This window comes from Camelina sativa, chromosome 8, assembly GCF_030686135.1.
Source record: "Camelina sativa cultivar CO46 ecotype springtype chromosome 8, ASM3068613v1".
NCBI classification, from domain to species: Eukaryota; Viridiplantae; Streptophyta; class Magnoliopsida; order Brassicales; family Brassicaceae; genus Camelina; species Camelina sativa.
Genome location: NC_141887.1, coordinates 10777626 through 10794272, shown reverse-complemented (window position 1 = coordinate 10794272; position 16647 = coordinate 10777626). Strand labels below are relative to the sequence as shown.

The 16647-nt window shown below is 34.0% G+C and overlaps 2 protein-coding genes across 3 annotated transcripts; both read left to right on the top strand.

Annotated features, from left to right (window-relative positions):
* Positions 1-7263: 7263 nt before the first annotated feature.
* Positions 7264-10622, top strand: LOC104706988 (shaggy-related protein kinase alpha). Of its 2 annotated transcripts, none has more exons than XM_010423231.3 (13): positions 7264-7502; positions 8070-8241; positions 8331-8423; positions 8513-8572; positions 8667-8939; positions 9026-9100; positions 9200-9256; positions 9344-9484; positions 9574-9624; positions 9716-9811; positions 9913-9996; positions 10092-10194; positions 10308-10622. In XM_010423231.3, exons 2-13 carry the CDS (start codon positions 8119-8121, stop codon positions 10388-10390), a joined length of 1239 nt encoding a protein of 412 aa, XP_010421533.1. In that variant the 5' UTR covers positions 7264-7502; positions 8070-8118; the 3' UTR covers positions 10391-10622. The 2 variants fall into 2 exon arrangements, with proteins under 2 accessions (XP_010421533.1, XP_010421531.1); XM_010423229.3 differs by having other exon boundaries at positions 7267-7580.
* Positions 10623-10741: 119 nt separating this feature from the next.
* LOC104706987 (zinc finger CCCH domain-containing protein 3) lies at positions 10742-12021 on the top strand. The gene is made up of 5 exons (XM_010423228.3): positions 10742-10955; positions 11030-11091; positions 11268-11331; positions 11500-11568; positions 11669-12021. The coding sequence occupies exons 1-5, from the start codon at positions 10826-10828 to the stop codon at positions 11776-11778; spliced, it is 435 nt and encodes a 144-aa protein (XP_010421530.2). The 5' UTR covers positions 10742-10825; the 3' UTR covers positions 11779-12021.
* The last annotated feature ends 4626 nt before the right edge of the window (positions 12022-16647 follow it).

Here is a 16647-nt window from a genome sequence, read left to right as displayed (position 1 = left end):
GTCAACAAAGCCCGGGATTCCAAATTCTGATTTGTTTGACCGTGATCAATCGTGGTTTGATGGACCTCTAGAGGGCTTCTTTAACTTTAATCTCACAGTAAGTCTCTTATGCATTTAAATTTACTCACCCAGTAGGACAGCGTTGAACTAAACTTACTGGCCATCCTCCGTCAGTTTTATCAAGTTTTGCTGTGATGTGGGATTCACTGTTTGGCTGGGTCCTCTCTGGCAGACATTTTATGGGAAGGAAGAATCTGCTCATGAGGAGTACCCCCAGAGGATTATCCTGGGAGACGAGCTTTCCTCAGAGATCAAGGAAACAATTGCTGGGTGCCTTGACAGAGCAAAATAAAGCAAAGAGCCCATCCTACTGAAATTAGTGATTTGTCCCCATCCATCTTTGCAAAATATATATATATATATATATATATATATATTTTTTTTTTTTAAACAAAATATTTTATATTTACGAATGGGCCTTCCCAATTTTAATTGGGCAAGGCCTTGGAACATACAATATTGGACAGGTACAAAATGGAAATAACATGAAAACGGCCCATTAACAGAAATAAGATCTTCTCCTACTGAATTAAACGTGACCTGCAGCAGTGATTGGAACAGTAATCCCGGCGAATGCGAGACCCACTCCTTTGCGGCAGAGACACTGAAGTGAACCCTTATCGGAAGCATTCGAAATCCAACTTCGGTTCAACCTTCAACGTCTCACCTGACCCTGAATAGATCTCACAGCCTGTTCTAACCACCGACAGCAGGCTCTACGGTGACGGTCCCATGCCTAGCAACCGAACACACTCAGAGCTAACCCCCATCTCCATATATGGTGATCTCTGGTATCTCCAAGCAAGGAACCCAACAACCGGTCCGGAGTAAGAAGTAAAAACGCGGCGATCTCTAAAATACTGGTTGCTCAATCCAGAAAATAAAGATCGGAACCCGCAACCGCCTACTAGATCCAAGGGATCTAGAACTGACCTCCAAGACGAGCAGCGAAACCCACCAAACCCCCACTGACTTCCGCTGCGAACCATAGCAGTCAATTGAATGTTGAGCTGCGAGAAAAACACCTTCGGGAAACCTCTGGCGTCTTCTACCAAGAGTAAACCACACAGGGTTTCCTCACCATCCAAAAGAATCCACACCGCCACAGCTGCATCAAATGGGGGAATCCCACACCACCGCCGTCGGAGAAAGAACCCTGCTTACCCATGCCTTCTAGTTGTATGCCAAGACCTACACTTAAGTCCAGCCCAGAAAGATACTCACCTGACGAAACCAAACACGAAGAAGCAAGCAACCGAACCGACTGGAGAAGGGGAGATCTGCGAAACTGATGACGAAGACCACCTGAAACCGATCTCTGAGAACATCCAAGGAGGAGATCTCAGACCTCGACACTCATCAAAGCCAAAACCCACCGGAGCCATCGACGCTTGACGAGACACTCAACCCAGATCCGCCGAAGAGAACACCCAGATCGGAGCTGTCCTCACACCCACGAGTCTCGAGGAAACTCCGGCGACCACCATAAGCTTCTCGTCGTTGCCACGCGCCAGATCTACTTTGGAAACCACCTACCTTGAACCCATAAACGGACAGAGGACAGTCGCAAACTCAGGGAAAGAGAGACGCCGGCGTTAGACTACTAAAAAAACAAAGAGGAGCCCTCTCCGGCGCCGGAAGGACAAGCCGGAGATGCAAACGGCGGCAAGAAAACTAGGGTTTCTAGAGAGAAGCGAGAAGAGAGAAGAGAGAAGAGAGAAGAGAGAAGTTTATCTTTGTAAAATATAGCAACTAGCAAGTACTCCTAGAACAAAACCTTAGTATATATATGTAAGTAAATTTATTTGAAAAATATAACTAAGCTCTTTACCAAGTTCCTCATGAGAATCTTGTGTCAAACTTATGTTGGGAAGTTTATATGTAGTTCTTAGTGATTTCTTGTTGAGCAGGGAAGCTTGTTGGAGACAATGTCGTTGACAGGTGCAATTCCATCATTTAGGATTAAAAGAATGGCTAGTGTTTGTTCTTCTTTTCTTGGACGCATTGTCTGTATCCCGCAGATTGCACCTTATATATCCAACAGAAACAAGGTTAGTTATCAGTCAACTTGAACATAGTAGTAAAAGGTGAAATCTAAGTAAACGAGGTTAATTATGAAGCCATTGTTTTGAATGTATGAAAGATCTTGAAGTCAGGCTTGGCTTGTTTTTTTTTACTAGGACAAAGATTAGTCTCATTTCAATATGATAAGAGATGGGTCAGAGACGCTATGTTGTTTTTTTCGTAAAGTCTTTTACATAAAAAAAGATTATGGCTCTGATTGGTTTCATTAATTACGATCGTTTGCAAACGAACCGCTGCTAAGATCACCAATCAACATCTCGTTTGGAGATAGCGGTTGACCATCTTGTTTGAAGATCTTGGTTGGAAAAGGTGGTTGCACCTTAGTTTTGGTGGTTGCAAACACCAACCTCAATCACTCTAGTAAACCCACGTTTGATGAATCACTCTAGATACACAGCTTTTTTTTTGGCATTTTGTTTTTGTTTTTGGTATTAGATTCTTTTTATCTGACAAAATAAAGAAAAGTAGTGATTTTACTCATACTTTTCAGAAAAAAATTTAACCTTTTTTTTTAAAAACAAAAATTATTGAGAAGAAACATCAATCAAAATTTTCTCTCTTTCTCTTTATATATGTGTGCTTCTTACAACACCATTGTCTTGATACAAGTTTTCTTCGAATACCAGAAAAAAAAAAAACAGTTTCATTTTGCTCCAAAATAGTTCTTATTTCACAATCAATATTTTAAGTCCATCCGCTATGACTTCCGAGAATCGTCCAGAATCATCACGTGGGAGATCATTATGTCCAAGATCATCTGTTTCGAATCGTGGTCCAGTAAATATCGATTGCCTTGTAAATTTGATGCATTATATAATATTAGTGAGTTATCATAAAAAATTATTCATGATGGTGTTTAGAAAGAACATTGGAATGACCGAGAAGAACAAATATTGTTGGAATTATACGAGCCTGAGATAACAAAGGTGAATTACATTGCAAATAATTTAAAAGCCCCACAACGAAAGCATATATTAACAGTTCTCGAACGGAGGACGGGTAAAAATCTTACGTGGATCAAGGTGAAGAACAAAATAGACACCTTAAAGAAAAAGCATAAGGCATGGCTTGATCTTATGGGTCGAACAGGAATTACCTCAGATTCTATTTCTGGAAGAATCACAATGGATGATGACTGGTGGGTAGACCGTGAAATGGTATGCTTGTTCTCATCCCATTAATTAACGTGTTAATTTTTTTGACCTTTATAGTTAATTAAAATCTTAAATCATTTTTTTTTTTTAGGAGTGTGAGAAGATACGTGCATTACATCGCGAACCACCAAAACAATGGGATATAATGCAACGTATAATTAAGAACCATGATGTCTCAGATCAACATATGTATGATGTTGCAGATGCACAAAGAGAGATAGAAGAGGAGAACAATGATCCTGATGTCAATGATGAATACAATACTGATGAGGTCCCGGCTACACGTGACTATATTCCTCAGCCCCTAGATGAAGATGGTCAACAACCAGACTTGTCATTCTTTGATTCACAAGAGTTGAATGCAGAAAGTCCAGTGTTACAACAAGAAGAGGTTGGTGGTCGGTCTGGTAGGCAAATATCACGACAAACCCCATATAGTACTGATGGAGCTGAAGCATCTCGAAGGAGTACTGCATCTCGATTGCGAACATCTGCTAATAGCGGTCGTGGTAGTCGTAGAAGAAGAGAGTTCGAAGGATCTTTTACTGAGGCTTTCCAAGGGATGGCGGATGCACGACGTGCTACTGTTTCTTCATTGCGTCCAGATAACGCAGAAGATTATAAGACTTTTAAAGAAGCATTTCGTGCTTTGAAACGTTTACCAATCGAGAAGTTTGGAGATTTTTGTGTGAATCAGTACGAGCTCTAAAGGGAGATGCATGGTGGCGTACCCACCATCTTAAAATGAGAGGATAGTGCAGAGCGGAAGTAAACGTACGAAGGGGCTCTGTTTTGTGAACGTGAAAACAGAGCTAGATGCAGAAGATGAAGTGACTTGGGATAGAAGAAAGTGACTTGTAATTTTTTTTTTTTTTGTGTTGACAAATATGCATTTTGTATATGTTATAACATTTATGTTTTAAAAGTTCTTTTAAAATATGTCCATACTATAAGATTCATATACTGAGCTTTATATGTTAATTTTTTTTTTCCAGGCACGTATGGAGGAGTTGCAGGCTAAAGGAATCAATAATTTGAGTCATGAAGAATTGTGTGAATTTTTTATGCTCGAAGATGAGCAGATTGATGAGCAGCTTGTGAAGCCTATAATGATGTATCACGAGCGATATTTTCGTCGGCAACCCATGCGTCGAGAAAGTGGCTTAGGATGGTTGAACATTCAAAGCCATATAGAACGTGATGATGCATCTTGCTTACATGCTGTGAGGATGCGAAGAGATGCATTCCAAAGGTTATGTCATGTCATGGAAATTCAATATGGTTTAACAGCATCTGATAATATTAGCATTCAAGAAAGTGTAGGGATGTTTCTATCAACTTGTGGGCATAACGAGGTTCAACGGACCGTAGCAAGGAATTTCGGTCGTAACCAAGAGACAGTAAATCGAAAGTTTCATCAGGTATTGAATGCGATGGAGCGACTTGCATGTGACGAATTAAAAACACCATCGTCTCAACAACTTAGAGAATATCCCCGAAGTTTACGAATTGATCGTCGTTACTGGGCATTTTTCCAAGGATTCATTGGGGCAATGGATGGGACACATGTTCCTGTACTACCACCAACAGAAGACCGTCGTATTTTTTGGGACCGTTTTGGTGAGACAAGCCTTAACATATTGGCTATATGCAGTGCCGGTCCAGTAAAAAATGAGGCCCAATACATAAATATTTTTTAAATGGATTTTATCATTTTTTAAATGGATTTTATAAGGTAAATTTTAAAAGTTGAAGCAAAATCTTAAGAGTTCATAGAATAGAGGCCTATTTTTGGAATAATACATAGATAAAAATTAAAATTTTCAGACCAAATCTTAATTTTTTTTGAAAAGTGAGACCTATATTTGCAATGTAAATGATAAGTTGGGCCTAACTTTTTTACTAAAATTTCAAACAGAATTCGAGGGCCAATACATTTGTGTCATAGGGATGTGCGGCGGGCCGGGCCTGGCTATATGTGATTTAGATATGCTTTTCACATACATATGGAACGGTGCGCCAGGTTCAGTGCATGATGCTAGAGTATTAGCGATTGCGCAACAAAACAGTCAAAGGTTTCCTACGCCTCCTCCAGGAAAATATTATCTTGTTGACTCGGGATATGCTAATAAAAAAGGTTACTTGGCACCATATAGGGGAAATCGAAGAGAAGAGGTGAGGTACCATTTAGAACAATTTCAAAGTGGTCCACCCCCAAGAAATAAGGAAGAATTGTTCAACAGATGGCATGCTTCTCTACGTTCAGTAATCGAACGGACGTTTGGAATTTGGAAAAAAAAGTGGCGGATTGTGAAAGAACTACCGAGGTATGATCTTGAAACACAAAAGCGACTTGTGTTTGTTACAATGGGTCTTCATAATTTCATTCGACGTTCAAATATTTTGGATGATGATTTTATTGATGAAGTAAGTGAAACTGGAGATCCAAATGGACAGCACGGAACTGACGAAAATGATATCAGTGAGATTGAAGAGGCTGAATCAACAACAAATGGAGCATATATGGCAGCAATTCGTAATCAAATTGCTGATATGTTATGGGCTGATCAAAGATAAATATGTAAATTTCAACGGTAATGATAAGAGAAAATTTTAATTAATATTTCTTATTATGAATTAGATAATGATTTCAGTTTTTTTAATAAGTTTTTAGAATAAATTTCATTTTTATAATTTATTACAAATTTTTAAATAATTTATGATATTTTATCTGTATAATCTATTATCATAATGACAAAACTAATTCTTTAGCACTTTAATATTTTTAATTTAACTATGTTTATATATCTTATTATAAATTAAAAAATAATTTATTACTCTAATTTTTCATTTTCAAACTAAATTAATTTAATTTTTTACTATTTATTAAAATTTATACTATTCAACCGCTACAATGTTACCAATCAAACTAAATATTCAACCGCTCTCTTCAACCGTACCATCTTTTCTATCCGCTATCTTTAACTGCTCTTTTTTCAACTGCCTTCTTTTCAACCGTTCAAAATTTTCTAACGGTCTCGTTTAAACGTGTTCACCAATCAAGCCTATGAATCTTTATTTTGAAGTCGTGGTTAACAAGTTTGAATTGAAATGTCAAATATTTTTGACTAGAACCTGTTTTAAGTCTAAGATTTTGATTATGGACGGTGTGTTTCATGCGTTTTTTCAATGCATGTGAGAGGAGAAAATTATGATTGACTATGTAATGTTTACTTTCTCTATTTTTTTTTTTTTTTTTTGTTCTTTGTTATATATAACTAACAAGGGCTTTTTGTTTTGTTTTGTTTTTGGTTGTTAGTAAGTTATAAGAAACAAACATGTTCCACATTAATAAATTCATATCCTCTTGTGTGTTGTTTATAATTATAACTGGATTTCTATTTATGGAATAAAATAAGAATTGTCCATATGCTTTTTCCTAACTCTTATTAAATGTAGTAGGGGATAAAATCCAATAATTGAATGAATTATTGAGCTAGGTAAACTAGTTATATAGATAGGGATGGTCTCTCTCTCAAGTCTCACCTTATAAAAAAAGTGGTCGTTGATTGTTTTTTCCATTTCTTGCCTCTCCGACTCGTTTGACCCAACGGCCCATTTTCAAGCTTGTGGTCTCCTTCGTATCATTTATACTTTTATAGGTGTGTAAAACACACACATACACACATTTTTTAAGTCAAAATTACCCTCTAACTATAGTACATTTGAGTGGGTTTTGCCTTAAAAAAGGATTAACAGATAATGGAATGGGTTCTATGTGTATTTTCCATTTACCCTCATCTCTTTGTGTTGGGGAGAGAAAAAAAAGAAGAAGAAAGGTTTGAACAGTCAAAAACTCAAAAAGAGCAAAGAAACAAAACCCAATGTAACTTTTTTGAAAATCTCATTTACTAAACTCGAAGAAATCCCATTGTTATTAATTATTTTTTCACATTTGGCCAATGTTGTTGTATTGTATTGGTATATATCACAGATAAAAAAGACTTCAAATTTATATACTTTTCTCAAAATAAAAATATTAAACGCTTGACGAGAAGGCCAGCTATATTAAACTCGTAGAGAATAAAAATTCATAATTCGGCTCACCGGAAAAAGAAAAAAAAAAAAAGTTAGAGAGGGAGGGAGAGAGAGAGAGAGAGAGATTCATAATCATCAAACCCACACACACAAAATCCTTAAATCGTACGGATCTCTCTCTTTCATATCTTAGATTTTTCTTCTCTTCATCTTCATCGATCTGAGATTTTAGGTTTTTCATCCGTAAGTATTAAAAACAAAAAAATTCTCTCTTTCCTTCAAAGTCTTGATTTTTATGCTCGTGTTTCTCATCTCGAATTGTGGGGTTTTTTTTTTTTTTTTTTTGTTAAACTACCAAAAAAAAAATTAGGTGTTTTTTAGCTTCAGATCTGCTTGTATAGACTAGGATTCACAATGAACTTTAATTTTTGGTTTTGAGTGGGTCTGCTTCTAGTTCTAGATCTTCTTACTTAGATGATGCTTGGGTCTTTTAAATTTGCAATTTTTTGTTTTTCCCGTTAAATAAAACAACTTTCCTTTTTCGTAGTTTTAGTGTTCTAAAATTTGCTTATTTTGAAGTTGGGTATCTGATTTTAATCACTAAGTAAGTTATCTTTGTTTTTAACCTTGAAAGAAGCTTTTTTTTTTTTTTTTTTTTTGCTTTGTTGAAATTGAATTTGTAAATTTTGTTTTGTTAACTCAGTGGACTCATTTTTGTGGTTATTGTTGCAGGCTTGAAGAGTTGTAGAAAAAGAAAGAAACTAATTTTGTAGCCTGGAAAATGGCGTCAGTGGGTATAGCTCCTATTCCCGGGGCAAGAGACTCTACTACTACTGCACATGCTGCTACTGGTGTTGATAAGTTACCTGAGGAAATGAATGACATGAAGATTCGAGACGATAAAGTATGTTTCCGATGATGCGTATTGTAGTTATAGATTTCTGCTCATAGTTTTTTTGTAGAAATCTAAAATGGGTTTGTGATGATTGCTAGGAAATGGAAGCGACGGTTGTAGATGGAAATGGGACTGAGACTGGTCACATTATAGTCACTACCATTGGTGGAAGAAACGGCCAACCAAAACAGGTTTCTTGCTTCTTCTTGATCACTTGTTTTAGTTGATTCGTTTTAAGAGTTTTCTGTTTGATTTTCATTTTCCTCCAATGTGAATGCAGACGATCAGCTACATGGCGGAACGTGTTGTTGGACATGGATCTTTTGGTGTTGTGTTCCAAGTGAGTTTTGTTCGTTTATCTCTAGCTCTCTACATTTTTGTAAGATATGATCAATCATCTGACTTGGTTTCCCTTTTTTTCTTATATGATTCAGGCGAAATGTCTTGAGACAGGAGAAACTGTTGCGATAAAGAAAGTTCTACAAGATAGGAGGTACAAGAACCGTGAGCTTCAAACCATGAGGCTACTTGACCATCCAAATGTTGTGTCTCTCAAACACTGCTTCTTCTCAACCACCGAAAAAGATGAGCTTTACCTCAATCTTGTTCTTGAATACGTCCCAGAAACTGTTCATCGGGTTATCAAACATTACAACAACCTGAATCAGAGAATGCCTCTCATTTATGTCAAACTTTACACGTATCAGGTATCAATAATTGCATTTTATTATGTTTAAGAGGCAGAGGCTTTTTTCATCCAGTCACTTATCTGTTTTTTTTCTATGTTTGACAGATTTTTAGGGCTTTATCTTACATTCACCGGTGCATTGGTGTGTGTCATCGCGACATAAAACCTCAAAACTTGTTGGTATGAAAAAGCTTAATAAACCAGAACTGACAGTATACCTCGATATTTACTTTTCCTCTATTTTTAATGCCACTTTTTATTTCATCTATAATGAAACAGGTAAATCCACACACTCACCAAGTAAAACTATGCGACTTTGGAAGTGCAAAAGTATTGGTACGTTTCATATATCTTCTCTTGAGTACATTTTTATTTGGAGAAGCTAAATTCAGTCTTGTTGATAAATGTAACTCATGAAAACAGGTAAAAGGAGAGCCAAACATCTCCTACATTTGCTCGAGGTATTACAGAGCTCCTGAACTTATTTTTGGAGCAACTGAGTATACGACAGCCATTGACGTCTGGTCTGCAGGATGTGTTCTTGCTGAACTCTTGCTTGGACAGGTAAATACACTAAAATCTCATTCAAACATTTCTACTCTGTTCGAACTGGAATTTTGTGATTGACAAACTCTATCCTTTGTTCATGGCAGCCCTTATTCCCGGGTGAGAGTGGTGTTGATCAACTTGTAGAGATAATCAAGGTATAATCAACTAAAATAACATGTTCTTGTTATCAGTAATTTTGATGGAAGATTTGATGTTTATGTATTTGTTTGTTTTGCATTGGGGTAGGTCTTGGGAACGCCTACCAGGGAAGAAATCAAGTGCATGAACCCTAACTACACGGAATTCAAATTCCCTCAGATTAAAGCTCATCCATGGCACAAGGTAAATTAGATATTATATACACCAGATCATAATGTTCAATGTCTCTTCTTCAGTAGCAGTTTAAGTCAATGTGACGATATCTTCTCATCATGTATTCACAGATTTTCCACAAACGCATGCCTCCGGAAGCTGTTGATTTGGTCTCAAGACTTCTTCAATACTCTCCTAATCTACGAAGTGCCGCTGTGAGTATTACAAGTCAAGTTCCTGCTGTGAATCTTCTCGAAGTTTTTCTTTTTGTCTGACATGTTATATGCTTGAATTGTGAATCTGGTCACAGCTCGACACATTGGTCCACCCATTCTTTGATGAGCTAAGAGATCCAAACGCACGTCTGCCTAATGGACGTTTCCTTCCACCGCTTTTCAACTTCAAGCCTCACGGTAAAACATCTTCCTTTCTTAATGCATTTAAAATCCATCCTTGTAGAGTTTAAAAACATCGAGAGATTCTTGATCATGGACTAAAGATTGTGCCTCCTGTTGTTGTGGAACAGAGCTGAAAGGTGTACCCGTGGAGATGGTAGCTAAGTTAATACCTGAGCATGCGAGGAAGCAGTGTCCTTGGCTTGGTTTGTGAAAAACCCTAAAATGTAGCATGAACGAACACAACACTTCTATAAATCGGCCTCTCTCCTCTCTCTCTCCCTCTCTATGTATCAATATGTCACGATCTGATATGTATCCCTTTGTTTGTTGTATGAGTAGAGAAAAAAAAAAGAGTTATTACAGTACTATGCTTGGTCAGTTGGTTTATAATGTAACAGCCCACCAAGGATTTTTTTCTATCTAGAATTTCGTACTTGTATGCTTTTGTATCGTTCTTCTTTCCTCTGCAACATCAAACCTAGTAGTCTATGTTCGTCGTATTGTTTCACTGTAGCAAATTCAAGTTTCTTCGAGAAACCTCATGCGCCAATTGTAAAGCCACTTCTTCCCAGACTTGATAAAAGCCAAAAACTGTGATAATATACATACATATTATTATTACGAGGCCGTCATCGCTGTAGAAGATATGCCGTCTGGGAAATATTACTGTGACTACTGCGAAAAGGAGTTTCAAGACACTCAAGTCGCTAGAAAACGCCATCTTCAGAGCAAACCTCATCTTCGAGCTAAAGCCCTTTGGTACAGCTCTTCCTCAGGTCTGTCTCTCTTCTTTCTTCTCTCTTCGTCTCTCTCTGCTTCGCTTCTCTTTCTTAACATCTCCGTTTCTTAGATCTTAATCCACAAGTCTCCAATTTTGGGACGAAGGGTCTCTGCAATCGCTTCATTACCTCGGTACGTCTTCAATCGAATTGATTTTTTTTTTTTTTTGCTCTGTTCATCTTACCTCCTAGCAATCTCTTGGATGTGCAAAGTCTTATTCTTTCGTTGAATCAGAAGTTCTTTACATTGCCTTGTTTGTGGGTTTTGTTTTAAGTCTTATGTTCCTGTCTTAATTGGGTCTTTTGCAGAATTTTTGCCCATTCGGAAACTCTTGTAGATACTTACACCCTCAGAACAATACAGGAAGCACAGGTTAGGTCAAAACCTTTAAATACCAGCTTCGCTTTAGACATGTGGTTTCGTCTCTTTTTTTGGCCTCTTATTAAAGCGCTAAAGAAGTCTCTACTACGCCCATCCTAGATTCTGTCTTGTGTTTGTTTGCTTAAAACATCATCTTTCTTTTTTGAATTCAAAATGCAGGATTCACCAATAATACACAGCCTCATGCTGACATGATTAACCAACACATCCAAGAGAGTACTTTAAACCGTATGCGTTCTTGTTTTGTTTTTTGCCATCCAACTTCTCTTAGTCGTTTAGCATATTCACTACTTATAGAAATCTGATGTTGGAGGTTTTGATTGTGCAGGTGATTTTGTTAGCGGGAGAGTAAGAACAGGTTGGTTTGATCTTCCGCCATCTCTGAAACCGCCTCCTGAGCAAGGCTATCCTCAGCTTCCCTCTATAGGCTGGGGATAGTGGCAGGGATTCAACATTGATGATTCTACATAAAAGAAAAACTAATTTTCTGCCCGTTAAGGCTCAGCCATTGGCCATAGCTTTGTCTCTTTTCGAACTCGGGGGTTGAAAGGATATCAACCAACGGTAGTGTTGTTACTTATGCTTTATAGGCACGGTTTGGACATTTGCAATTAAACACATTCATTGCTTGAGTGTCTCTGCCTTATATAAACAGAGAACCACATTTCTTATGTCTGAAAATACTCTCACAAGACTTCATTCCCTGAACCAAACTTTCAAAATATCTGACAAAGTGGGAGCAATTACCTCCTAAAGCTTAAGATTATTTAGAGTAAGCTTAAAATTATATCTTGCAGTTCGATGCATATTTGATCACAGTTTTAACAAGTTTCAGTCAAGGTAACATTTTATTAAGTATGAAGCTTCAATGTTTCAAGTTTCAAAAGGCAATTACCTTGTGTTTGGTTGATTTAGAAAAATGCAAGTGTTGGAAGCATTATATAATGAGTGAAGTCAAGGGTTTTAGTCTTAGTTTAAGGGCAATCTAGGTAAAAAGACAAATAAAATTGAGTTTCAAATTAAGTGACACATTTTTTATACTTTTTATAAAACTATGAACAATGATTTTGCAATTCAACACTATATTTTTTACTTTTGAGACTCCACATCATCTTCTCTCTTTTCCACTTAATAATTCAACATACACTCAATTTTCACACTCTAGTAGTTTAGTTTAATAAAATTAATCACTTTCTCCCACCACTTTTATCTTTTACTCTTATTTCTTTTTATGTTTTTGATTTCCTGATTACATATTTCTAAACCTTATAAATATCTTATAAAACCTTGTAAATATCTTATAAAAATTTATAAATACTTGGATCGAGTATCTGAATAGTAGTGACTATTCTGAAATAACTAAGAGTATAATATTTATAATACTTTTTTATTTTTTATTTTTATTCTAAATTATACTAGGACTCAGACCCCCCGCGATGTCGCGGGGAAAGTATTTTAGAAAAAAAGAAATGAAATTCACAATTTAAAATTATACATTATGAAATCATTTGAATATAATAAAATAGTTTGAATACATAAACATTAAACATAAACTGTTAAAAACACAATCATCAAAATGTAAGCTTATAACAAAAAATATTATATAGTTAGATGCAACTTTACAAAAAAATATTGTTTAAAGTATCATAAATATAAGGTTTTTTTATGAAGAATTATGGTAAAGCTACAATTAAAAAAATCATTATGACAAAGTGATCCTAACTGAGAATATTGAACTAATGGTTGTTATGAGTAAATATAATTTTCTATTAAATAATTATAATTAAAAACAAAATAATGTATATTTTAAATATTAAAATAGTTTCTAACGAAAAGTTACGATAAATAGACGCAACGCAACAAAAAATATTCTATATTAAGTTTTATTAAATTTCTATATTGCTATAATTATTTCTAAAATTTTAGTTAGATTATAAAATAACGTTGAATATTAGATATTAATATTCAAATTATTTAGATTAAACATAAAATAAAAAATTTGTTTCAACGAACAATGATTTGTTAGTTATTGATGAAAAGAAAAATATATAGACAGTTCAAAAGACATGACTATTTAAATAGACACACCTATTAGAACGAAAAGTTGTGATGAAACAATATGAATAAAATATAGTGAAAAGACACAACTCTAAAATGAACAGATACAACTGTTTGAGTTTTTTAAAAAGGAATAAAAAATTTTTCTTACAAAAAAATACTAAGCTAAGTCGCAACTGTTATTCGTATTTATTCAGATTGTTATTTTTATTTTTAAATATTAAACTATTTTTTTAACAAAAAGTTACGGTAAAAATAGTTGCAACTATAAATTCTATATTAAGTGTGTTAAATTTCTCTACTGCTATAATCATTTCTTAAATTTTAGTTAGATTATAGAATAACACTGAATAGTAGATATTAATATTTAATTATTTAGATTCAATATAAAATGGAAAATTTTGTTTCAACGAACTTGTTATTTACTGATGAAGAGACAAATATAAAGAGAGTTCAAAAAACATGACTATTTAAATAGACACACCTATTAGACCGAAAAGTTATGATGAAAAGAGATAAATAAAATATAGTGAAAAGTCAAAACTTTACAATGAACAGATACAATCGTTTGAATTAAAAAAAAATTATGAAAAGGTGCTACGAAAAATCGCAAATGTTGTGTTTGCACTTGATTTCACCTAATAATCCATATAAACTGCTTTTAAATAGAAGACATCTTTATGACCATACTAAGAAGTCAAATTTAAAAATTCCCTATATAATCCATCTAACTCTTGAAAAAAAAACTCGAGTTATTTTCATGAAATTCTTATATTTAAAATTAACTCAAAGTTGTAAATTAGATTCGTCATTCTAAAAATCTTTTGTTAAATCAAGAATTGAAGGAATATTTTTATTTTTAAAAGAATGAATGCCAGAGAATAATTTAGAAAGGTGTAAATACTGTTGATATTGAAATTTTATATTATTTTGTGTCATGGCAAAAAATGAAAACAGTTCAAAAAACAAATATATCTAGATTTCAAAAGATACAAATATTCGAATAAATACAACTTTACAATGAATAGTTGCAACTTTTACAAAAAAAACTGTTATAATGAACAATCACAACTTTTTGTAAAACACACAATTTAATTTTTCTACAGATTTTTTAAAAATATATCCAAAAGGTACAGTTGAAAAAACACAACTTTTGGTGGTATTTATTCGGATTGCTATTATATATAGACATTAAATTTTTATATTTAAAATTAACTAAAAGTTGTAGATTAAATTCATCATTCTAAAATTTTTTGGTTAAATCAAGAATTGGAAGAATTTCTTTACTTTTAAAAGAATGAATGCTAGAGAATAATTTAGAAAGCTGTAAAAACTGTTGATATTGAAATTTTGTATTATTTTGTGTCATGGGAAAAAAAATAAAAACAGTTCAAACATATAGATTTTAAAAGATATGAATATTCAAATAAACACAACTCTACAATGAACAGTTACAAAAACCATTACAATGAACAATCGCAACTTTTTGTAAAACGTACAATTTAAATTTTTTACAGATTTTTTTTTAAAAATTATTCAAAAGGTACAATTGCAAAAACACAATTTTTGGTGGCATTTATTCGGATTGGGTTTAAATATATTGAAAAGTCAAATCCAAAAACTCACTATGTAATCCATCTAACTCTTGGAAAAACACTCTAGGGGGAGGGTGTATTCAACTTGATATTTTAAGTGATTTGTGTAAAATTTACAAATCCTATGTTATTCAATTATGGATTTTAAAAAGTCCATTAAAATCCATTGTTATTGAACTGATAATTTAAAAATCTACTTTAAAATCCACTGTTATTCAAAATAGTTTGTAGATTTGGATTTTAATAAGTTTTAGGGATTCTAGAAGATTTGAGAGGATTTGTTTAGTTAAAAACACAGAAATCTAAATCTCATGGTTTTAGGTGGGATTTGAAAGAATTTTACCATAAATCATATCAACTTCCCTAAAATCTATAAAAAATCCAAATTTCATAAATCCCATAAAATCCTTCAAAATCATGGTTTCAATACACATTAATTTTTTTTTATATTTAAAATTAATTAAAAGATGTAAATTTGATTCATCGTTCCAAAAATCTTTTATTAAATCAAGAATTAAAGGAATATCTTGATTTTTAAGAAAATGAATGGTATAAAATAATTTAGAAAAATGAAAAAAACCGTTGATATTGAAATTTTAGTTGATTTTGTGTCATGGCCAAATAAATGAAAACAGTTCAAACAAACAAATATATATAGATTTTAAAAGATATGAATGTTCCAATCAACACAACTTTACGATGAGCAGTTGTAACTTTTCATAAATAACAATTTTAATGATCCATCACGACTTTTCAGAAAAAATTCAAAAAGTACGATTGAAAAAACACAACTGTTAGTCGCATTTATTTGAATTGTTATTATTATATAGATTTTACATAAAAAAAATATTGATTTTGTGATATCAAATCCATCATCCTCGTCAACATGCTCCGACGTCTTTTCCAGGTAGATGAGGTGGCTCCATCTAGTTATGATGTCGTATCAGTCTTCTTATGGCATCGTCTTCCTCCAACAATCATCGTCTCCGGGATCGTCTTCCTCCAGCAATCGTCATTCCGATTTTGAAAGGCATTGAATGAAACTAAACACACCTCAACTCCTTCTTTACCAGATGCGGCGGCGGAGACAGACGTGTAATTGAAATCAGGATCGAGGCTAAGGTAAGGGAAGATAACGAGACAGAAGAATCCTAAATGATCAGATTGAGATCTCATTCCATTAAACTTTTATATTTAAAATTAACTAAAATATGTAAATTAGATTCATCATTCCAAACAACTTTTATTAAATCAAGAATTAGAGGAATTTCTTGATTTTTAAAAGAATGAATGCTAGAAAATAAATTATAAAAATTTATAAACTATTGAGATTGAAATTTTAGTTGACTTTGTGTCATGGCAAAAAAAATGAAGACAGTTCAAACTGACAAATATATATATATATATATATATATATATTTCAAAAGATACGGATGTTCCAATCAACACAACGTCAAAGTGAACAGTTGTAACTTTTCATAAATAACCGTTTTAATGATCCATCACGACTTTTCAGAAAATATCCAAAATGTACGATTGAGAAAACACAACTGTTGATTTGGGTCGAGGAGAGGGTGGAAGGTGCTGATTTGGGTCGGGATACTTTTCAGTTTAACTTTGAGACAGAGGAAGACCTTCAAGGTGTGTTAAGGAA

Coding starts and splice junctions, on each gene's coding strand:
- LOC104706988 (XM_010423231.3), top strand. CDS start 8,119: ATGGCGTCAGTGGGTATAGCTCCTATTCCCGGGGCAAGAGACTCTACT. Junction 8,424..8,512: donor GAAACGGCCAACCAAAACAG/GTTTCTTGCTTC, acceptor ATGTGAATGCAG/ACGATCAGCTACATGGCGGA. Junction 9,812..9,912: donor AAGCTCATCCATGGCACAAG/GTAAATTAGATA, acceptor ATGTATTCACAG/ATTTTCCACAAACGCATGCC.
- LOC104706987 (XM_010423228.3), top strand. CDS start 10,826: ATGCCGTCTGGGAAATATTACTGTGACTACTGCGAAAAGGAGTTTCAA. Junction 10,956..11,029: donor TTGGTACAGCTCTTCCTCAG/GTCTGTCTCTCT, acceptor TCCGTTTCTTAG/ATCTTAATCCACAAGTCTCC. Junction 11,332..11,499: donor GAACAATACAGGAAGCACAG/GTTAGGTCAAAA, acceptor TTCAAAATGCAG/GATTCACCAATAATACACAG.